Source organism: Rana temporaria, chromosome 4, assembly GCF_905171775.1.
Source record: "Rana temporaria chromosome 4, aRanTem1.1, whole genome shotgun sequence".
NCBI lineage: Eukaryota > Metazoa > Chordata > Amphibia > Anura > Ranidae > Rana > Rana temporaria.
This window is the reverse complement of record NC_053492.1, coordinates 26,669,359-26,690,536: the sequence shown is the minus strand read 5'-3', so window position 1 is coordinate 26,690,536 and position 21,178 is coordinate 26,669,359. Positions and strand designations below refer to the sequence as shown.

At 45.8% G+C, this 21,178-nt stretch overlaps 1 protein-coding gene across 1 annotated transcript in view; it reads right to left on the bottom strand.

Annotated features, from left to right (window-relative positions):
- Nucleotides 1-4,424, bottom strand: part of LOC120936049 (L-gulonolactone oxidase-like) — a 176,829-nt gene extending 172,405 nt beyond the window's left edge. The window contains exon 1 of the mRNA XM_040348147.1: nucleotides 4,320-4,424. Coding sequence (XP_040204081.1) covers nucleotides 4,320-4,322 — 3 coding nt within the window. The 5' untranslated portion in view covers nucleotides 4,323-4,424. The remainder of the gene's footprint in view (nucleotides 1-4,319) is intronic.
- Nucleotides 4,425-21,178: the final 16,754 nt, after the last annotated feature.

The following is a 21,178-nucleotide window of genomic DNA, read 5'->3' as shown; positions in this document are numbered from 1 at the left end:
GCCGGCGTAAGCGCGCCTAATTCAAATGAGGATGAGGGGGCGTGTTTTATGTTAATGGTGGGTGACCCGACGTGATTGACGTTTTTTACGAATGGCGTATGCGCCGTCCGTGTACATATCCCAGTGTGCATTGCTCCAAAGTACGCCGCAAGGACGTATTGGTTTCGACGTGAACGTAAATTACGTTCAGCCCTATTCACGGACGACTTACGCAAACGACGTAGAATTTTCAAATTTCGACGCGGCAACGACGGCCATACTTAACATTGACTAGTCCAGCTATTTGATGGAATAACTTTACGCCGGAAAACGCCTTACGTAAACGGTGTATCTGTACTGCGACGAGCGCACGTATGTTCGTGAATCGGCGTATCTAGGCATTTACATATTCTACGCCAAACTCAACGGAAGCGCCACCTAGCGGCCAGCCTAAATATTGCACCCTAAGATACGACGGCGCAGGCTGTCGTATCTTAGCTAGGTTTAAGTGTATCTCAGTTTGAGAATACACTTAAACTTACGACGGCGCAGATTCAGAGTTACGTTGGCGTATCTACTGATACGCCGGCGTAACTCTCTCTGAATCTGGGCAAAAGTGTGGAATATTTTTTCAATAAGGCCAACAGAGTTCACTCTCACCTTCAATTGAGTAATTGGGACTAAAGCCGACTTCTGATTCTTGGCTATAAGCCAGTGTACAGCAGCACAAATGGTATGGACAAGTCTCATATGGGGGGTTGAGACTTCTGAAAGAGGGGTGAATAGAAAACAATTGGATGATATGAGGTGGACAGGGTTACCCACTATAGGTGAATCTAAATTCTCCAACTGACACCAGATATGTTGTATTTTCTCACATTCCCCAAAAATATGAGGGACGGAACCTTGAGAAGGGACCCCCTAGGAACATGTCGGAGAGACTGATGGGAAGATAGCATGCTGTTTGGTGAGTGTGAAGTACCATCTGATAAAGAGTTTTAAAGCCGTTTCACGGACTGTGAGAAAACCTTTTACGTAGGTTTACTATCTAGTCATCCCAATCATCAGAGGATAATGATAAGTTAAAATCAGATTCCCATTTATGCGTATATGGTCGTATTTCTTGTGGATCCGTACTCACCAAATGATGATAGATCTCTAAAAACAGGCCTTTTCCCAGTGGGGTTTTATAGCAAATACGAGGGGAGGCCAATAAGTTCTTACCCTCACCATGATCTAGATCTGCTTGGAATCTGAAATTTTGCAGGTTTATAGGTGGATATCTTAGTAATATGCATGCCAATTTTTTTTTTTTTATAGTTAGAACCAAGAGAACTGGAGTAGGTGTCATGCCGGACAAAGTTGAATACCGAGCCGTGATTCCAAAAACAGCAACAAGTGGAATGTGCAAAAAGCATTTTGGACCTGTACCCCAAAGATGAGGAGGACTTTTTGAACAGATTAGTGACCATGGGTGAAAGCTGGGTATATCTATATGATCCTGAGACTAAAGAAATTAGTAAAACATGGAAACATGCTTTATCACCCACCCCCAACAAGGCTAAGGTGCAACATTCATCCATTAATCACGGCTCGGTACTCAACTTTGTCCGGCATGGCACCTACTCCATTTCTCTTGGCTCTAACTATAATTCACCGCGACCTACAAGACATTGGCATGCATATTACTAAGATATCCACTTATAAACCTGCAACATTTCAGATCCCAAACACATCTAGATCATGATAAGGGTAAGAACTTATTGGCCTCCAATCGTATTTGCTATAAAACCCCACTAAGAAAAGTTCTGTTTTTAGAGATCTATCGTCATTTGGTGAGTACGGATCCACAAGAAAAACTACCATATATGCATGAATGGGAATCTGATTTAAAATTATAATTATTCTCTGACTTATTGGCTTCCCCTCCGTAATTTCTTATAAAGAACGGGGGGGGGGGTCTGATGTTGGATGTTTTAAAGTGTGTGGTGTAGAAATGTGTAATTTGAGGAAACCTGAAGTGTTCCCTGTTCGGAATTTGATAGGATGCTTGAAGGGATGAGAATCATACGAAAGTGGAGTTTTCTGTAAATTTTGGCAAAAATATTAAGGGCCAGATTCTCAAAAGAGATACGACGGCGTATCTCCAGAAACGCCGTCATATCTCTGAGTCTGGCCGGTCGTATCTATGCGCCTGATTCTTAGAATCAGTTACGCATAGATTTCTATTAGATCCGACCGGCGTAAGTCTCTTACGCCGTCGGATCGTAACTGTATATTTACGCTGGCCGCTAGGGGTGTGTACACTGATTTACGCATCACAATATGTAAATCAGCTAGATACGCGAATTCACGAACGTACGCCCGGCCGACGCAGTACAGATACGCCATTTACTTTAGGCTTTTCCCGGCGTAAAGTTACCCCTGCTATATGGTGGCGTAAGTGCGGCGTACCAATGTTAAGTATGGCCGTCGTTCCTGCAACGAAATTTGAAAATTTTACGTTGTTTGCGTAACTCGTCCGTGAATGGGGCTGGACGTAATTTCCGTTCACGTCAAAAACAATACGTCCTTGCGGCGTATTAGGAGCAATGCACACTGGGAGATTTCCATGGAAAAACGTCAATCACGTCGGGTCACAGAACATTTACATAAAACACGCCCCCTGTTCCAAATTTGAATTAGGCGGGCTTACGCCGGCCTATTTACGCTACGCCGCCGCAACTTACGAAGCAAGTGTTTTGAGAATACAGAACTTGCCCGCCTAAGTTGCGGAGGCGTAACGTAAATAGGTTACGTTACGCCCGCACAAAGTTACGCCAAACTACGAGAATCAGGCCCATAGTCATTATCTTGGTCAACCAGGAAAATTCACGCAAATTATGAATTCCAGGACAAAAATATTAAGTCATTATTGGTCCACCAGGCAAACTTTGGATCCCCTAGAAAAGATGCTTGAGGTGGAGTTTCGGAACACAAGGAAAGTTTTTGTTTATATAGTTGCCAAAGCTGTAATGATTGAGAGACCAATTAGTTTAGGGAGGCAAGGTCCCACGGGAAAGTGGAGTTTTCTGTAAATTTTTACAAAAATATTAAGTCATTATTAGTCCACCAGGCAAACTATGAATTCCAGCAAGGAACTTTGGATCTCCTAGAAAAGATGCTTGAGTGGAGTTTTTCGGAACACAGGGAAAGTTTTAGTTTTTGTTTTTTATACCGTGTTTTCCCGAAAATAAGACCTACCCCGAAAATAAGACCTATAGTTATTTTCCATGAGGGATGCAATATAAGCCCTACCCCGAAAATAAGCCCTAGTTTAAAATGCTTGTAAAATCCTATAATCTACTCTGATTTTGGAAAATATAATGTACAATGTGTGTGTTTCTGTAATATAATTGTGCCAAATACCTTCGGTACGGCTCCCCCTCTGCAGTGCTCGGAGCAGAGAAGAGAGCTCCGGCGCGTCACAGAAGTACCGAGTGGCGCTATAACGAAGGTATTTGGCACATTTATATTACAGAAACACACACATTCTACATTATATACTACTGTAATAGAGTAGATTGTATGATTTTAAAAGCATTTTAACTTGATTGACACTGGGGAATCCTGACAGGCAGTGAGGGAGAGGGGGAGAGAAGACCTCACATTATATGGTAAGACCTACCCTGAAAATAAACCCTACTGTGTCGTTTGTTGCCAAAATTAATATAAGAGCTGGGCTTATTTTCGGGGAAACACGGTAGTTGCCAAAGCCGGTTGATTGAGAGACCAATTGGTTTAGGGGGGGGGCAAGGTCCCATGGCAAAGTGGAGTTTTCTGTATATTTTGTCAAAAATATTAAGTCATTATTGGTCCACCAGGAAAATTCAGGCGAACTATGAATTCCAGGAGAGACCAATTGGTTTAGGGGGGGGGGGGGGTAAGGTCCCATAGGGCCAGAATCCTAACTAAATTGTCAGGAGCCGCAGCATAAATGAACACTCTGCCTGTTCTGAAAATGAGCAAATAGTCCCATCTCTGTCCCTGGGTCCTGCTGCTGAACTGATGGAGTCCGGGGAACTTGTATTTAATTGCTGAGAGCCAAGATCCCTGGAATTACTATGCATGCTTCCAAAGGTATTTAAGGAGTTCCCTTTTTTTCCTCCCTGCTAAACTGATGGGGCCCCCCGTACAGGAGGGCTGGCTTTACCTTACCTATTGGTGGCCCCGTGTACAGGTGTTGACCCGTTTACCCCTCAGCACCTACAATCCTACCAGTAAGGTCCACATCTGATACATTCCTGTGCCTGCTCATCCTGGAACCCTCAGCACAGTTCAGATGATGATTTGTCACTCACCATTTTTGTCCTCACGTCGGGGGAAAGCTGACAGTGAACTACGGAGGTGTAATCCTGATCAGGGTGAGAAGAGAAGGAGCCCCTGCCCTCTGGGATCTTATATCAGTTAGTATAAGTCTGATGAGTAAGCGAATGTCTTGTAACATTTGTTGGAACCTGAGTTACAAATTCACGGTGCACATTAAGAATGGATAATGTGTAACTGGCACATCTTCAGGGATTCCCCGCACCGGCTCTCTCCACTTTCACAAAATGACTTTTTAATGATTGCGGGTTTCGTGATTAATCTACGCGGCTTTCATACCAGAGGAAAAAAAAACACGACACAATGTCAGACCGTATTACAGAAGATCGTCTATGAAATGTCGGCGATTCTCAGGATGAGCTTTTCTCACAATGTCAAAACTCTGTGTGGAGTCCCACAAAATTCTATTTCTTCATAATAAATGACTTTGGCGATAAAAATCTTTACGGTGCGCCTGCGGCGAACAGTTACAGACCTGTGTGCTGAGAACTGGGAAATTACCAAATTTTTTCATCTGGGGAATAAAAAGGGTAAAATGTGCTGGATGTAAAATCAAATATACTATAGCAGAACCTACATCATGTAGTATAATGTACTGAGTGGAATGTATCATATAAAGCTGAACTCCAAGCAGATAGAAAAGTTACAAAAAGTCATTTAAAGCAGAGATCAGACTGGGATGAAGGAACAGCAGCACAACGAGCCAACCAGTTGTGCCTCTGTCATAGCCCCACCCTGGACATCCCTTGCACAGCTTTAGGCAGGGCCCCCCTAGGGCAGAGAACCCTTTTTGCTGATGAAAAAAAAAGTGTAAGTTCTTCCTGAAGGTTGGCTGAAAATCATACGGTATGTGGTGGTTGTGCTGAGGTTTATGTGTGTCTGTTAGTCTCGCTCTTTTGGCGCAATGATTAAAGCATACAGTATATGACATACTCCCGACCACTGAACTGTAAGTGCGTTATATACTCCTGACCGCATGTCACATCTCCCCCCCAGTGTAACATGCAGGGGGTCCAGAACTGTTAGGGGGGTGTCTGTGTAACAAACTGTGGGGGGCTGTGCAGGGGCCCAGAGGTGCAGGGTGCTGTGTAATGTAAAGGGGCCCAGAGGTGCAGGGTGCTGTGTAATGTAAAAGGGGTCCAGAGGTGCAGGGTGCTGTGTAATGTAAAGGGGCCCAGAGGTGCAGGGTGCTGTGTAATGTAAAGGGACCGAGAGGTGCAGGGTGCTGTGTAATGTAAAGGGGCCCAGAGGTGCAGGGTGCTGTGTAATGTAAAGGGGCCCAGAGGTGCAGGGTGCTGTGTAATGTAAAGGGGCCCAGAGGTGCAGGGTGCTGTGTAATGTAAAATGGTCCAGAGGTACAGGGTGCTGTGTAATGTAAAGGGGCCCAGAGGTGCAGGGTGCTGTGTAATGTAAAAGGGTCCAGAGGTACAGGGTGCTGTGTAATGTAAAGGGGCCCAGAGGTACAGGGTGCTGTGTAATGTAAAGGGGCCCAGCGGTGCAGGGTGCTGTGTAATGTAAAGGGCCCAGAGGTGCAGGGTGCTGTGTAATGTAAAGGGGCCCAGAGGTGCAGGGTGCTGTGTAATGTAAAGGGCCCAGAGGTGCAGGGTGCTGTGTAATGTAAAGGGGCCCAGAGGTGCAGGGTGCTGTGTAATGTAAAGGGGCCCAGGGTTTGCAGGGTGTTGTGTAATGCAAAGGGGCCCAGAGGTGTAGGGTGCTGTGTAATGTAAAGGGGTCCAGAGGTACAAGGTGCTGGAACCCCACATCCCATCATTAACCTCCGCCGCCCCCCGGGCTGCTCAGTCTAAAATGCCCGGGCCTATTTTTCGTCCCAGTCCAGGCCTGCTCCTGGCCACTGTGCTCTGTACGCCTGCCTGTATAAATATGACATACTGCTAACCACTGCACTCCAAGTACATTATATACTCCTCACCACTATGCTCTGTATGCCTGGATGTATATTACATACTTGTAATCACTTTATACAACATTTGCTGATTGCTCCATAGTTATTGTGCTAATGAAGTTCTTCCTGGCCACTGTGCTCTGTACGCCTGGCTGTATATGATATACTCCTGACCACTGAACTCTGATGCCTTGTACACACCATTGTTTTTCCTGAAGTGCAAAAAGCCGTCGTTTTTCCCCGACGTGATTCCTCTCCAGCCTGACTTGCATACACACGTTCATGCAAAAAAACGCCCAACCAAAGAGCGATGACATACAACACGTATGGTGGGACTATAAAGGGGAAGTTCTCTTTCAAATGGCGCCACCCTTTGGGCTGCTTTTGGGCTGCATGCTTGATTCTGAGCATGCATGTTTTTTTTTCCCCTCAGAAAAGCAGACACACGAGAAAAAGACTGACGGGAAACACAACGAGAAAAAAGAGAGCTGGATTCAATATTTTTTGCGGGCAGTTTTTTCGTCAAACTGCTAGGGATCGTACACACGACCGGTTTTCACGACCAATATAAAAAATTTAATAAAATTGGGCAACTATAGGCGCCTCTGAAGATATCCCCATAGGATGAAACATGTTAGGCTGACCGACACAAGTACGCTATGAGCCAAAGAGTTTTTATATTTTTTGATGCTTGTTTACCTGTCTGTTTGTAAGTACCATACAATAAACTGCGTGTTGCTTTTACCTACGGGCTTCACTATTGCCGTTTCCTCTCTGCATTTTATGTTCGTATATCTGTTGATGAACGCAATGTACACCTTTGGATTCTCATGACATTCGGGATGATATTTCACCATTGATGCTGCCTGTGGATAACCGCTCTCACCTGTATATTCTGTTGAAAGTGCGACTGCTACTGACCTACACGTTATTTGATTGCATGCCCATAATGATGTTGTTCTGGTAAGCGGATTGTCTGCACGGTGGTGTGGTGTGTTTTCCTTGTCTGCACACTGAAACTTCGGTGGAGGTCCTATTAGCTAGATTCAGATACGCCGTCGTAACTCTGAATCTACACTGTCGTAAATTTAAGCGTATTCTGGAAACCAGATACGCTTAAATTAGGCTAAGATACGAGCGGCGTAAGTCTCCTACGCCGTCGTATCTTAGGGTGCATATTTACGCTGGCCGCTAGGTGGCGCTTCCGTTGAGTTCGGCGTACAATATGCAAATGACTAGATACGCCGATTCACGAACGTACGTGTGCCCGTCACAATTAGTTACGCGGTTTACGTTAGAGATACGCCGGCGTAAAGATAAAGCTGCTCCCTAGGTGGCGCATCCCATGCAAGGTAGGGACGTCGGAACAGGCCTATCTTTTTACGTTGTTTGCGTAAGTCGTACGCGAATCGGGCTTAACGCAATTTACGTTCACATCGAAACTGCGTACTTTGGAGCAATGCACACTGGGATATGTCCACGGACGGCGCATGCGCCGTTCGTTAAAAACGTCAATCACGTCGGGTCACCAGTTTACATAAAACACGCCCCCCTGTTCCACATTTGAATTAGGCGCGCTTAGGCCGTCCCATTTACGCTACGCCGCCGTAACTTAGGAGGCAAGTGCTTTGTGAATACAGCACTTGCCTCTCTAACTTACGGCGGCGTAGCGTATATGCCATACGCTACGCCTGCCTAACGTTGCGCCCGCCTACGTGAATCTGGCTATATATCTTCAACTTCATTGATGAATATATTCTTTTGGACTTTATACACATTTTATTTGGATTCATTTTTTTTCCATTCATCAGAGCGCTGCACTATTGGATTATAATATAAAGAATGGCAGTTTTCTCATCGTGAAAAATGGTCGTGTGTAAGGCATAGGTGTTTTATATACTTCTGACCACTACACGGTGTATACTGGGTTGCATATGACATGCTGCCTGCTCCTTTCACCACTAACAGCAGCGGCTGACTGCGGGTGGAACGGGCTGGCTGGTGGGTGTCAGTTTGCCGCCCCCCTAAAAGTGCCGCTTGGTACCCATGGTACCACCTGGTCCCATCATAGGGCCGGCCCTGCCAAGGCTCATCCACCCCATAAAAAAAAAATCATCTACAGCCTTGTAAATAGGTAGTGTGTACCTTCTACTTGACGTGTTTGACCTTCTGCACATTACATTGTAGCTACAACAGTCAGATTAGCAGGTAGAGTGTACAATATATAGCTGGATTCATGTAGGGCGGCTCACTTTTGAGGCAGCGTAGCGTATCGCATATACGCTACGCCGCCGTAAGTCAGAGAGGCAAGTGCTGTATTCACAAAGCACTTGCCTCCTGAGTTACGGCGGCGTATCGTAAATGGCCCGGCGTAAGCACGCCTAATTCAAATGAGGATGAGGGGGCGTGTTTTATGTAAATTACTCGTGACCCAACGTGATTGACGTTTTTTACGAACGGCGCATGCGCCGTCCGTGGACATATCCCAGTGTGCATTGCTCCAAATGACGCAGTTCCGACGTGAACGTAAATTACGTCCAGCCCGATTCTCGTACGACTTACGCAAACGACGTAAAAAGATAGGCCTGTTCCGACGTCCATAACTTGCATGGGCTGCGCCACCTAGGGAGCAGCTTTATCTTTACGCCGGCGTATCTCTAATGTAAACGGCGTAACTAATTGCAACGGGTGCACGTACGTTTCTGAATCGGCATATCTAGTCATTTGCATATTCTACGCCGAACTCAACGGAAGCGCCACCTAACGGCCAGCGTAAATATGCATCCCTAAGATACGACGGCGTAGGAGACTTACGCTGCTTATATCTTAGCCTAATTTAAGCGTATCTGGTTTCCAGAATACGCTTAAATTTGTGACGGCGTAGATTCAGAGTTACGATGGCATATCTACTGATACGCCGGCGTAAACCTATCTGAATCCACCTCATAGAATGTAAAGAACAGTTTATAGAACATAATATACAAATACTAACATAGTAACAAATATAGGCCCAGATTCTGAAAGGGCTTACGACGGCTCAACGCCATGTGCGCCGTCGTAAGTCCTAATCTGGGCCGTCGTATCTATGCGACTGATTCTTAGAATCAGTTACGCATAGATAACCATTAGATCCGACAGGCGTAAGGCTCTTACGCTGTCGGATCTAAAATGCAATTTTTTTTTCCGCCGCTAGCTGTCGCCTCCGTCGTTTTCCTGATCGAGTATGCAAATGATCAAAATACGCGAATTCCCGAGCGTACGCGCGGTCGACACAGTGAAGATACGACATTTACGTTAGATTTGCGACGCGTAAAGTTGCCCCTGCTATATGAGGGGCAACCAATGTTAAGTATGGCCGTCGTTCCCGCGTTGAAATTAAAAAATTTACGTCGTTTGCGTAAGTCGTCCGTGAATGGGGCTGGACGGCATTTACGTTCACGTCGAAACCAATGACGTCCTTGCGACATCATTTCGCGCAATGCACGTCGGGAAATTTTTTAGGGACGGCGCCTAATTTAAATGATCCACGCCCCCTACCCGGATCATTTGAATTAGGCGGGCTCGCGCCGGGGAATTTACGCTACGCCGCCGCAGCTTTGTGAATCAAGCACTTGCCCGTAAAACTTGCGGCGGCGTAACGTAAACGAGATACGTTACGCCCGCATAGTTTTAGGCCGAGATACGAGAATCTGGGCCATAATGTCTAGCATAGACGAATGTACATAAGAGGTACAGTATACAATGTATAGTACCCTGTACAGGATTGGAATTTGTCTTCTTACATTATTAAAGCGTTGATAAAAGCAGACAAGCGATAAGCGACTATCTTTACCTCTGTGAATGCAGTGCGACCATGTTATTTTACTGAGAATATAATGAGATAAGACGAGAGCCATTTATCTCATGTCGGTGTGCAGTACAGCTGTTAGGTACGCCGGCTAGCCGGTGAACAGAGCAGAACTAACATCCTAAAATGCCTAATAAAACGTTAATTAATCAGATTTTTATTAAATGGCATGTAATTTAACGCTTGTCACTCTCGGGTAGCTTCAGATGTAAAACTACATCTAAGGTTGGACAGATAAATACGTTCTAGGAATAAAACAACACCTCGGAGATTTAAACAAAATGCTGGCCTTCTGCGCACAGACACCGACTCCCTGTTGCATAAATGTTAATTAGATGGGCAGGCCCGGATTTCCCACAAGGCCACTGAGGCCAGGTCTTGGGGCGGCAGGGCGCCAAGGGGCGGTAGTGGCATGGAGTCCCCCGACGCCCGGAACATACAGTTAAGGGCGGTAAGTTATGGGGGAATCCGCTCGCTCGTTAACAAGTGATTGTGGCGATGTCGCCGAAATCACTTGTAAAATGTGTGCTCCCGTCTGTCCTCCCCTCTCCCCCCACCTCACATACCTCTCTTTGCTGGCTCTGTCTTCGGGAATCCGTCCTCCCCCCGGCCACCGAGTCTGTCTCCTGTCTAGTGTTGCTCACGAATATTCGTATTGCGAATATTCGGCTCGAATATGGCATATTCGAGTATTCGTGAATATTTCGAATTTCGCGGTCAATATTCGCTATTCCGAATATTCGATTCAATTTTATTTTTAGAACAGATTACATCCTAGAGATCTCCATCGACGTCTAAAAGCATTGCTGGTATGATTAGAGAGACAATGGGCCGAGTAGCTGAAGCCATCATTTTATATTGCCGAAAATTCGCATTGCGATTATTCGGCAATAGGAATATTGCGCGATTATTTTCTCCGCCCTTCTTTTTTCATCAGAGCCAGCAGTTGTCGAAATTCCGCAATCAATATCGCATTCGCATTTTGTGAAATTTCGATACAATATCACGAATATTCTGAGCCAATCAGAGTGCTCCTAGCGCTGTTGTCGAAATTCCGCCATCAATATCGCAGTCGCATTTTGCGAAATTTCGATACAATATCACGAATATTCTGAGCCAATCAGAGTGCTCCTAGCGCTGTTGTCGAAATTCCGCCATCAATATCGCATTCGCATTTTGCGAAATTTCGATACAATATCACGAATATTCTGAGCCAATCAGAGTGCAAAATATCACGAATATTCTGAGCCAATCAGAGTGCTCCTTCCGCTGTTGTCGAAATTTCGCCATCAATATCGCATTCGCATTTTGCGAAATTTCGATACAATATCACGAATATTCTGAGCCAATCAGAGTGCAAAATATCACAAATTTTCTGAGCCAATCAGAGTGCTCCTTCCGCTGTTGTCGAAATTTCGCAATTATTTTCGCATTCGCAATAGCGAAATTTCGCAAAAATTTCATTTCGATTAAAATATCACGAATATTCGAATTTAGCGAATATTTCTCGAATATTCGGCTATATATTCGTGATATATCGCGAAACCGAATATGGCGTATTCTGCTCAACACTACTCCTGTCCCTGCTGCCGATGTACACAGTGAGAGGGGAGAGCTGTGCTCTTCCCATCTCAGCTGTGACAGGAGTTCTAGCACAGTGCTAGGACTCCTGTTTTGGAGGTGACAGGGTCAATAAAGAGAACATGTCACCTCCAATTGCTATCACACAGGGAATTGTTTTCTCCTGTGTGATAGCAAAAAAGTTAAGTGAAAAAAATTGATAAAAAATAAATAAATAATAAGAAATAATAATTAAATTAATAAAATAAAAATGTAAAGAATAAGAAAAATAATAAGGAAAATAAGAAAATTATACAAAAATTTAAAAAAAGTAAGCGACAAGCTACAAAAAAAAGTGATAAAAAAGTAAAAAAAAATAAAAAATTGAACTAACCGTGCCGCCCATTCTCCGTTGATTTGGGGGGGGGGGGTTCAGTTGGCAGGGAGGGGGTGCATTGCGGAACCTGGCCTTGGGGCGGCAGGGAGAGCAAATCCGGTCCTGGAGATGGGTGAAAGATGGCTTCAGCTCCTGTTCTCTACCCGCAGAGAACTCCTCGGATGCGTTTCGCCCTTTACGGGGCTTAACCACTTAAGGGCCAGCTCAATGGCTCCTGTGGGCAGATGGATGTACTTGTACGTCCCCTTTAAGATGCGGCACGTGCCGCGGACTCGATGTCCGCGGGGATACCCACGATCGTCTCACGGAGAGGAAGAATGGGGAAGTGGTGATGTAAACAAGCATTTCCCCATTCTTCCTAGTGACAGGACACTGATCACCGCTCCCTGTAATCGGGAGAGGTGATCAGTGTTGTGTCACACATAGCCCACCCCCCACAGTTAGAATCACTCCCTAGGACACACTTAACCTCTTCACTGCCAGTGTAATTTTTACATTAATCGGTGCATTTTTATAACACTGATCACTGTATCAATGACAATGGTCCCAAAATGGTGTCAAAAGTGTCCGATGTGTCCGCCATAATGTCGCAGTCACAATAAAAATCACTGATTGCCTCCATTACTAGTGTAGCGCACTGCTCACAAATGAGAGGGCGCTATGTTAAATTTAGTGGGTGTCTGAGCCGATAATGTGGCTCAGACTGTGATGATTTATGCTAAATTAGCCTCTGTGCTGGCAGTGGTTGTGCCTGATAGCATTTTCCCACTGTTGCCTGTAGGTGGAGACATACCTCCCAACTGTCCCTGATTTTGAGGGACTGTCCCTGATTTGGAGCAATGTCCTTCTGTCCCTCATTCTCCTCATTTGTCCCTCATTTTGGTCTGATCTATATAGATGTATATAAAATGCACTTTTTATCTGTCAAAAAGTGTTTCCCAGTGCTAAACTTTCATCTGATTTCTAAATTGCTGCTTTTGTAAAGTCCAAAAGCCAATATAAAGAAATAGTAGTGGTAAAAAAAGCACTTGTGGGTTTAACCAATCTTATTTTTTTGTACAATTCTCCTTTAAGGGGGCGTGGCAAGGGGTGTGTCCTATGCCTGCATAGTTTTGCTGATAGGCGTCCCTCATTCCCATCTCAGAAAGTTGGGAGGTATGGGTGAAGATACCCCCACAAGCCAGTGTTGGAACACGGACAAGCCATAGATCATTGAGTATCTTTCCTCGGGAGCAGCCCAGAGGGAGTGGTGCCCCGCTGTGCATGCCGGAAAGGGATACTTAAGGGGCAGACACCATATTTTGGGGTCCTTCGCCTCGTGGCCCTCTTGGCACGAGGTATGTGTTGCATGATTTCCAGCCCCGGGACCACGTTGGCCCGAGGCTGCATCTCTATCACTAGGCCCAGTTATGCTGACTGGGGCCTACAAATCAAGAGGGATCTCAAGCTGTCCATCTAAGAGAAGGAAGCTATACTTAACCACTTAACCACCGGACCATATTGCTGGTCAAAGACCAGAGCACTTTTTGCGATTCGGCACTGCGTCGCTTTAACTAAAAATTGCGCGGTCATGCGACGTGGCTCCCAAACAAAATTGGCGTCCTTTTTTCCCCACAAATAGAGCTTTCTTTTGGTGGTATTTGATCACCTCTGCGTTTTTTAGTTTTTGCGCTATAAACAAAAATAGAGCGACAATTTTGAAAAAAATGAATATTTTTTACTTTTTGCTATAATAAATATCCCCAAAAATATATATACATTTTTTTTCCCCTCAGTTTAGGACGATACGTATTCTTCTACATATTTTTCGTTAAAAAAATCGCAATAAGCGTTTATTGATTGGTTTGCGCAAAAGTTATAGCGTTTACAAAATAGGGGGTATTTTTATGGCATTTTTATTAATCTTTTTTTTTTACTAGTAATGGCGGCGATCAGCGATTTTTTTCGGTACTGCGACATTATGGCGGACACTTCGGACACTTTTGACACATTTTTGGGACCATTGGCATTTTTATAGCGATCAGTGCTATAAAAATGCATTGGATTACTATAAAAATGCCACTGGCAGGGAAGGGGTTAACACTAGGGGGGGGGGGGGAGGGGTTAAGTATGTTCCCTGGGTGTGTTCTAACTGTTCTAACTGTAGGGGGGGTGGACTGACAAGGGGAGATGATTGATCTTCTGTTCATACATTGTATGAACAGAAGATCAGCATTTCTCTCCCTGACAGGACCGGGAGCTGTGTGTTTACACACACAGCTCCCGGTCCCAGCTCTGTAACGAGCGATCGCGGGTGCCTGGCGGCGATCGCGCCCGCCGGGCACGTGCAAGAGAGCCGACGTATAGCTACGTGCTCTCGCGCAGGGGAGCTGACAAGCCGCCGTAAAACGACGACGGCTGGTCGGCAACCAGTTAATGAAGGAAACCAGGGGAGGACATGCCCTGGAGGAGACCAGGTGGAAGGCTTATGTCTCGGGATAGGCCTGGTGACCTTATTAAGGAGGGATCCACGACTCAAGTTTTCCTACAGTTGGGCCGGTTTGGCTTAAAGGCTCTTTAACTGTACGGCTGGAAGTTCGACTATTACATACTGTGGCAGAGGATTCCAGACTATTCAATTTGTTCTCTAGCAATCTGTGGCAGAGACAGTTATCGAACTGGTTTGTGCATCATTCCGGCTGCTAGGCCTATGCGGGTGAGCAATACCCACTCAGGAGGGAGTGGTGAATGACTTTGGAGTTGTGGGCCCGGATTCACATACATTGGCGCATTTTTATGCCGGCGTATCGTATCTAATATATGCTACGCTGACGTCGCGCAGAGAGGCAAGCACCAAATTCTCAAAGCACTTGCCTCCCAAACTGCGCTGGGTTCCCTCGGCGTAAACCGTCGTAGGTGGAAGTGGGCGTGAGTCATGCTAATGAGGTGTGACCCCATGCAAATGATGGGCCAAGCGTCATAGAAGTACTTAAAATGAACAGCGCATGCACCGTCCCGTGGCCGCATCCCAGTGCGCATGCGCAGAATAACGTCGAAACATCAGCCGAAGATACGTCGAATCACTGCCTACGACGTGAGCGTAACTTACGCCTAGCCATATTCACGTACTGCGTAAACGACGTAAAATACGACGGCTCTGTTCCCTGGTCCATACCTTTGCATGAGTTGCGCCTCCTATATGGGGAATAACTTTACGCCGGACGTACGACTTACACAAGCCGCGTATATTATGCGCCAGGCGCAAGTACGTTCGTGAATCGGCGTATCTCCCTCATTTGCATATGTGCATAGAAAATCAATGGGAGCAGCAAATGCGCCAAGCGTAAATATGCGCCCACGATACGACGGCGTAGGCAAGTTACGTCGGTCGTAGGAAGCCTATTTTCAGGCGTATCTCAGATTGTGGGCACGGCCCACAGATACGACGGCGCATAGTTACACTTACGCGGCGTATCTCGAGATACGTCGGCATAAGTGCTTTGTGAATCTGGGCCTAGGACTTTTTCCCCAGTGATCTGTACCGTGTATCTTCCCTTCCCTTCCCCTTCATCCTTCTTCACAAGTTTTGAGCAAAAGAATAAAACCTGACATCTTGTGTGGACATTTGAGTTCTTTCAGACTTTCTTCCCCTAGACGACAAATGTTGAGGTAACATGCAGGTCCAAATCTAACCAGCAGCTCCTATGGGGGTAGTGCTACACTAGTAAAAAAAAGTTATTGTAGACGCTATAACTTTTGCACAAACCAATCAATAAGCGCATATTGCAATTCTTTTTACCAAAAATATGTAGAAGAATACATATCGGCCTAAACTGAGGAAAAATATATTTTTATATATATTTTTGGGGGATATTTATTATAGCAAAAAGTAAAAAATATTTAGCTGGATTCAGGTAGGAGAGCCTAACGTTAGGCAGGCGTAGCGTATCGCATATATACTACGCTGCCGTAAGCTAGAGAGGCAAGTGCTGTATTCACAAAACACTTGCGTCCTAAGTTACGCTGGCTTAGCTTAAATGTGCCGGCCTAAGCGCGCCTAATTCAAATTGTGAAGAGGTGGGCGTGTTTTATGCTAATGAATCGTGACCCGACGTGATTTGCGTTTTTTACGAACGGTGCATGCGCCGTCCGTGGACATATCCCAGTGCGCATGCTCCAAATAATGCAACAAAGACTTATTGGTTTCGACGTGAACGTAAATTACGCCCAGCCCCATTCACGGACGACTTAAGCAAACGACGTAAAATTGTCAAAATTCGACGTGGTTCCGACGTAACATTGGCTGCGCCATCTTTTTGGTGGAATAACTTTAGGCCTGAAAACGCCTTATGTAAACGGTGTATCTTTACTGCGACAGGCGCAGGTCGTCGTATCTTAGCTAGATTTAAGTGTATCTCAATTTGAGAATACACTTAAATATACGACGGCTTAGATTCAGAGTTACGCCGGCCTAACTCTTTCTGAATCTGGCTAATAGAATTTTTTTCAAAATTGTCGCTCTATTTTTGTTTATAGCGCAAAAAATAAAAAAAGAGAGAAAAAAAAAGGACGTCAATTTTGTTTGGAAGCCACATCGCACGACCACACAATTGTCAGTTAAAGCGAATCGCAAAAAAGTGCTCTGGTCTTTGGCCAGCCAACCTGTACACCAGGGAAAACGCTGCTACTCTCTGACCCCACTGCTCAGAATCTAAAGATTTGTTGGGTCTATTTAGACTCTGATAGGGATCCAGGGTATTTTGACCTGGAAATTGGGATTTGGGCAGGACGTGATCTGGCATTTATAATCCGGAAGGACCTGGGCCCATATATTCCACTGTCCCTCTGGGTTTGAGGAACACTCAGGCCTCGTACACACGACCGAACATGTCCGCTGAAACTGGTCCGCGGACCAGTTTCCGCGGACATGTTCGGTCGTGTGTAGGGCCGACCGGACAATTTTCTGGCCTAGCGGACAGGTTTCCAGCGGACAAAAGTTTCTTAGCAAGCTAAGAAACTTGTCCGCTGGAAGCCTGTCCGTCGGACATGTCCGATGGTCAGTACGACTCATCGGACATGTCCGCTGGCCCGAGAACCTGCGCATGGCGTCGAAGTGATTTGACGCATGCGTGGAAGCATTGAACTTCCGGGTTTGCGGACGTGGTGGCGTCAACGTCACCGCCATGTCACCGCGCTGTCTGTCTGCGGGGATTTTGGTTTGATGGTGTGTACAACCATCAGACCAAAATCTCAGAGCGGACATGTCCGATGAAAACGGTCCGCGGACGGTTTTCATCGGACGTGTTCGCTCGTCTGTACAAGGCCTCAGACGTACACCCTATCTATATATATGCAGGCAGCAAGTGAGGGTCTATACCCATGAAATGACGTGTGAAAAAAAGAACCACGGCTGCACCACTCTTCATTCTTGGCCCCTGATGACGGTCTATTTCCAGAAACGCGTCGGGCAATCATTTATCATCTAATAGGAGAGTTTTTTGTTCAGTTGTCACACCCAGTGTGGCGTATGTGTTATTGTATTTTATTGTTAGGCATTTGTTTATTTTGTTGTTTTTCATATGCACATTAGGTGCTTGTAACGTGTACCACCATCATGTGCCACTGTGTGGACTTGTGTCTAATAAACTTTTTTATATTTCAGCACTTTGTTTGGCCTTTAAAGTCCCATACAGGGGGAAATGTCTTCTTCTTTTGTTCATTGTTTTAGGGATGTGGCCAATACAAACGTGTAAGATGAGTCAGTGAATACCTCGGGGCAGATCCACAAAGATCTGCATCGGCGCAGCGTATCTAATATACGCTACGCCGCCGTAACTTACTTGGCATAAGTTTGAATCCAGAAAGAATTTGTATAATAGTGTATTTCTCGCGGCGTAAGGGCACGGAATTCAAATGCGGCGAGTAGGGGGCGTGTTTAATTTAAATGAAGCGCGTCCCCGAGCCGAACGAACTGCGCATGCCCCGTCTGTCAAAACTCCCAGGGTGCATTGCTCCAAATGACGTCGCAAGGACGTCACTGTTTTCATCGTGAATGTAAATGGCGTCCAGCCCCATTCATGGACGACTTACGCAAACGACGTAAAAATTTCAAAATTAGACGCGGGAACGACGGCCATACTTAACATTGAGTACGCCACCAGATAGCAGCTTTAACTATACGCCGGAAAAAGCCGAACGGAAACGACGTAAAAGAATGCGACGGCCGCTCGTACGTTCGCGGATCGTCGTAAAAAGCTAATTTGCATACTCGACACGGATTACGACGTGAACGCCACCCAGCGGCAGCCGGAAAATTGCATCTTAGATCCGACGGCGTACCGTCGTATCTTGTTTTGAGGATTCAAAACAAAGATACGACGCGGGAATTTTGAAATTACGCCGGCGTATCAGTAGATACGCCGGCGTAATTTCTTTGTGGATCTGCCCCCTCCTCTTTTTCTTGGCCAGCCAAATGGTCCAGGGCTTAAGTGGTTAATCCGAGATATTTGCTTTTTCTTGGCGATAAATGCTGCACTGGGAGCTAATATTATGAAGGGACTTTCCAACCTCTCAGGATAAAGAGAAAAAATAAATAAATTATTTCGGTTACACCTATAGCCCAAAATATGTGAGGGGCGGCTGGTGGGTCTCCGTCGGTCTTCCCCTGATTCACCCCCATCCAAAGGCCTCTTCCCTCCTCCCCCTTGGCCAATAACATCACTTTTCCTTTGGTCAATTGGGAAACGGGTCTCACGACCCGCTTCCTGATTGGCTGGGAGGATAACCAATGTGCGAAAAGCGAATATTAATTCGCTATTCTCACACAGCTGGGTGGGCTCGGAGCGCAGTGTTCTGTGTCCCACGCACACTCTTTTTTAAAGCCTATTAGAGCCTGGAAAAAAAAATAAAGTATGAACAGTACTTTATAAAATTATTTTTATCTATGTTACCCAATGTGTATTTAACCGGTTAAGCCCCGGACCTTTAGGCACCTAAATGCCCAAGCCAGGTTTTGCGATTCGGCACTGCGTTGCTTTAACAGACAATTGCGCGGTCGTGCGACGTGGCTCCCAAACAAAATTGGCGTCCTTTTTTCCCCACAAATAGAGCTTTCTTTTGGTGGTATTTGATCACCTCTGCGGTTTTTATTTTTTGCGCTATAAACAAAAATAGAGCGAAATTTTGAAAAAAATGCAATATTTTTTACTTTTTGCTGTAATAAATATCCCACAAAAATATATATAAAAAATGTTTTTTTCCTCAGTTTAGTCCGATACGTATTCTTCTACATATTTTTGGTAAAAAAAAAATCGCAATAAGCGTTTTTCGGTTGGTTTGCGCAAAATTTATAGCGTTTACAAAATAGGGGATATTTTTATTGCATTTTTATTAATTTTTTTTTACTACTAATGGCGGCGATCAGCGATTTTTTTCGTGACTGCGACATTATGGCGGACACTTCGGACAATTTTGACACATTTTTGGGACCATTGTCATTTTCACAGCAAAAAATGCATTTAAATTGCATTCTTTATTGTGAAAATGACAGTTGCAGTTTGGGAGTTAACCACAGGGGGCGCTGAAGGAGTAAGGCTTCACCTAGTGTGTGTTTACAACTGTAGGGGGGTGTGGCTGTAGGACTGACGTCATCGATCAAGTCTCCCTATAAAAGGGATCACTCGATCGATGCGCCGCCATAGTGAAGCACGGGGAAGCCGTGTTTACATACGGCTCTCCCCGTTCTTCAGCTCCGGGGAGCGATCGCGAGGGGGCGGCTAGAAACGAATAGCCGCGCCCTCGTCCCGGATCGCTCCCCGTGAGTTTCCGACCGCCGCATGTACCGGGGGGGTCCCGATCAGACCCCCGACCCGCAGAAAGGCGGGGACGTACATATACATGCGGCGGTCGGCAACCGGTTAATTAAAAAGTGGATGTAAAATTTTTTTTTGATGTCACGATGTAGAGTATAAGATTTCCTATCATCTGTGCCCAGTCTTGCTACACAGAGTTAATCCAGCTCTGAGCAATCCTCTTTTATTGTTCAGTGAAATAAAACGGACTTACAGAGAAAAACCTTAGTCCGTTCCGCCCCCTTGCTGTGAGTGACAGGTTATTTACATATCTCATGCACTAGCCTGGAGACAGTCATTATCTTCTAATTCCCACCCCCACTCCTTTTCTGAAGTCATGTGTTTACTTTTCTGGATTTTGACTGACTGTTAGTGATCATAGCAGAATTTAGAGTAAGGAATACACAGGAAAAAATGCACATTGACAAGAGGAGTGTAGAGGAGGGCGGGGAGACTACTGACATCACGACTCCACCCACCGATTTCCAGACAACAGACCCACCCACAGAATCTGCAGCTTTTCAGTTCTTATAACAGACAGAGGGGAGAAATTTGAAAGGTAAGGATACATGCAGGAGGCATGTGCCGTATTTATCGGCGTATACCTCGCACTTTTTTCCCCTTAAAATCAGGGGAAAATCGTGGGTGCGCGATATACGCCGATCCCCGCTGATCCCCCTAGAGCCGAGCTGAGTGTACTGCGCTCTCGGCTAGGCTCGGCCACGCGAGAGGAGCAGAGAGAAGCCGAGACAAGCCGAGAGGAGCCGAACACACAGGAAATCCGGCTCCTCTCGGCTCGTGCCAAATCCAAAAACAAACACCGGACACGCTGGACGGAGACGGACACCTGGATGGAGGCCCCAGACGGACACCTCCAAAGCCGCAGACGTGCCCCGCGCAAGGAAGCCGCAGACGGACACCCACAAGGCTGGACGGATCCTGCGCAAGGCTGCAGACGGACGCCGGACAAGGCCGCCGATGGAAGCAGGGCAAAAATGTAAGTTTTCTTTGTTTTCCTTTTTTACCTTTCTAAGCTTGGGGTGCGCGTTATATAGGGTTGCCACCTTTTCTTTTAGCCAAACCCGAACACTTTAGTGGCACAGGGCACATTTTTTTTCCGTAGTACACACTATAGGATTATAAAAGACCTGAGATACCGAAAGTGGTAATGCAGCGTGCTACGGTGAACAGTGGTTGTGGTAAAACTGCTCTTGCTGACATCATCCCCCCTCCCCCTCCCTCTATCTCCCCCTCTCTCTTCCCCTTCCTCCCTCCCTCTCCCCCTCTCCCTACCCCCT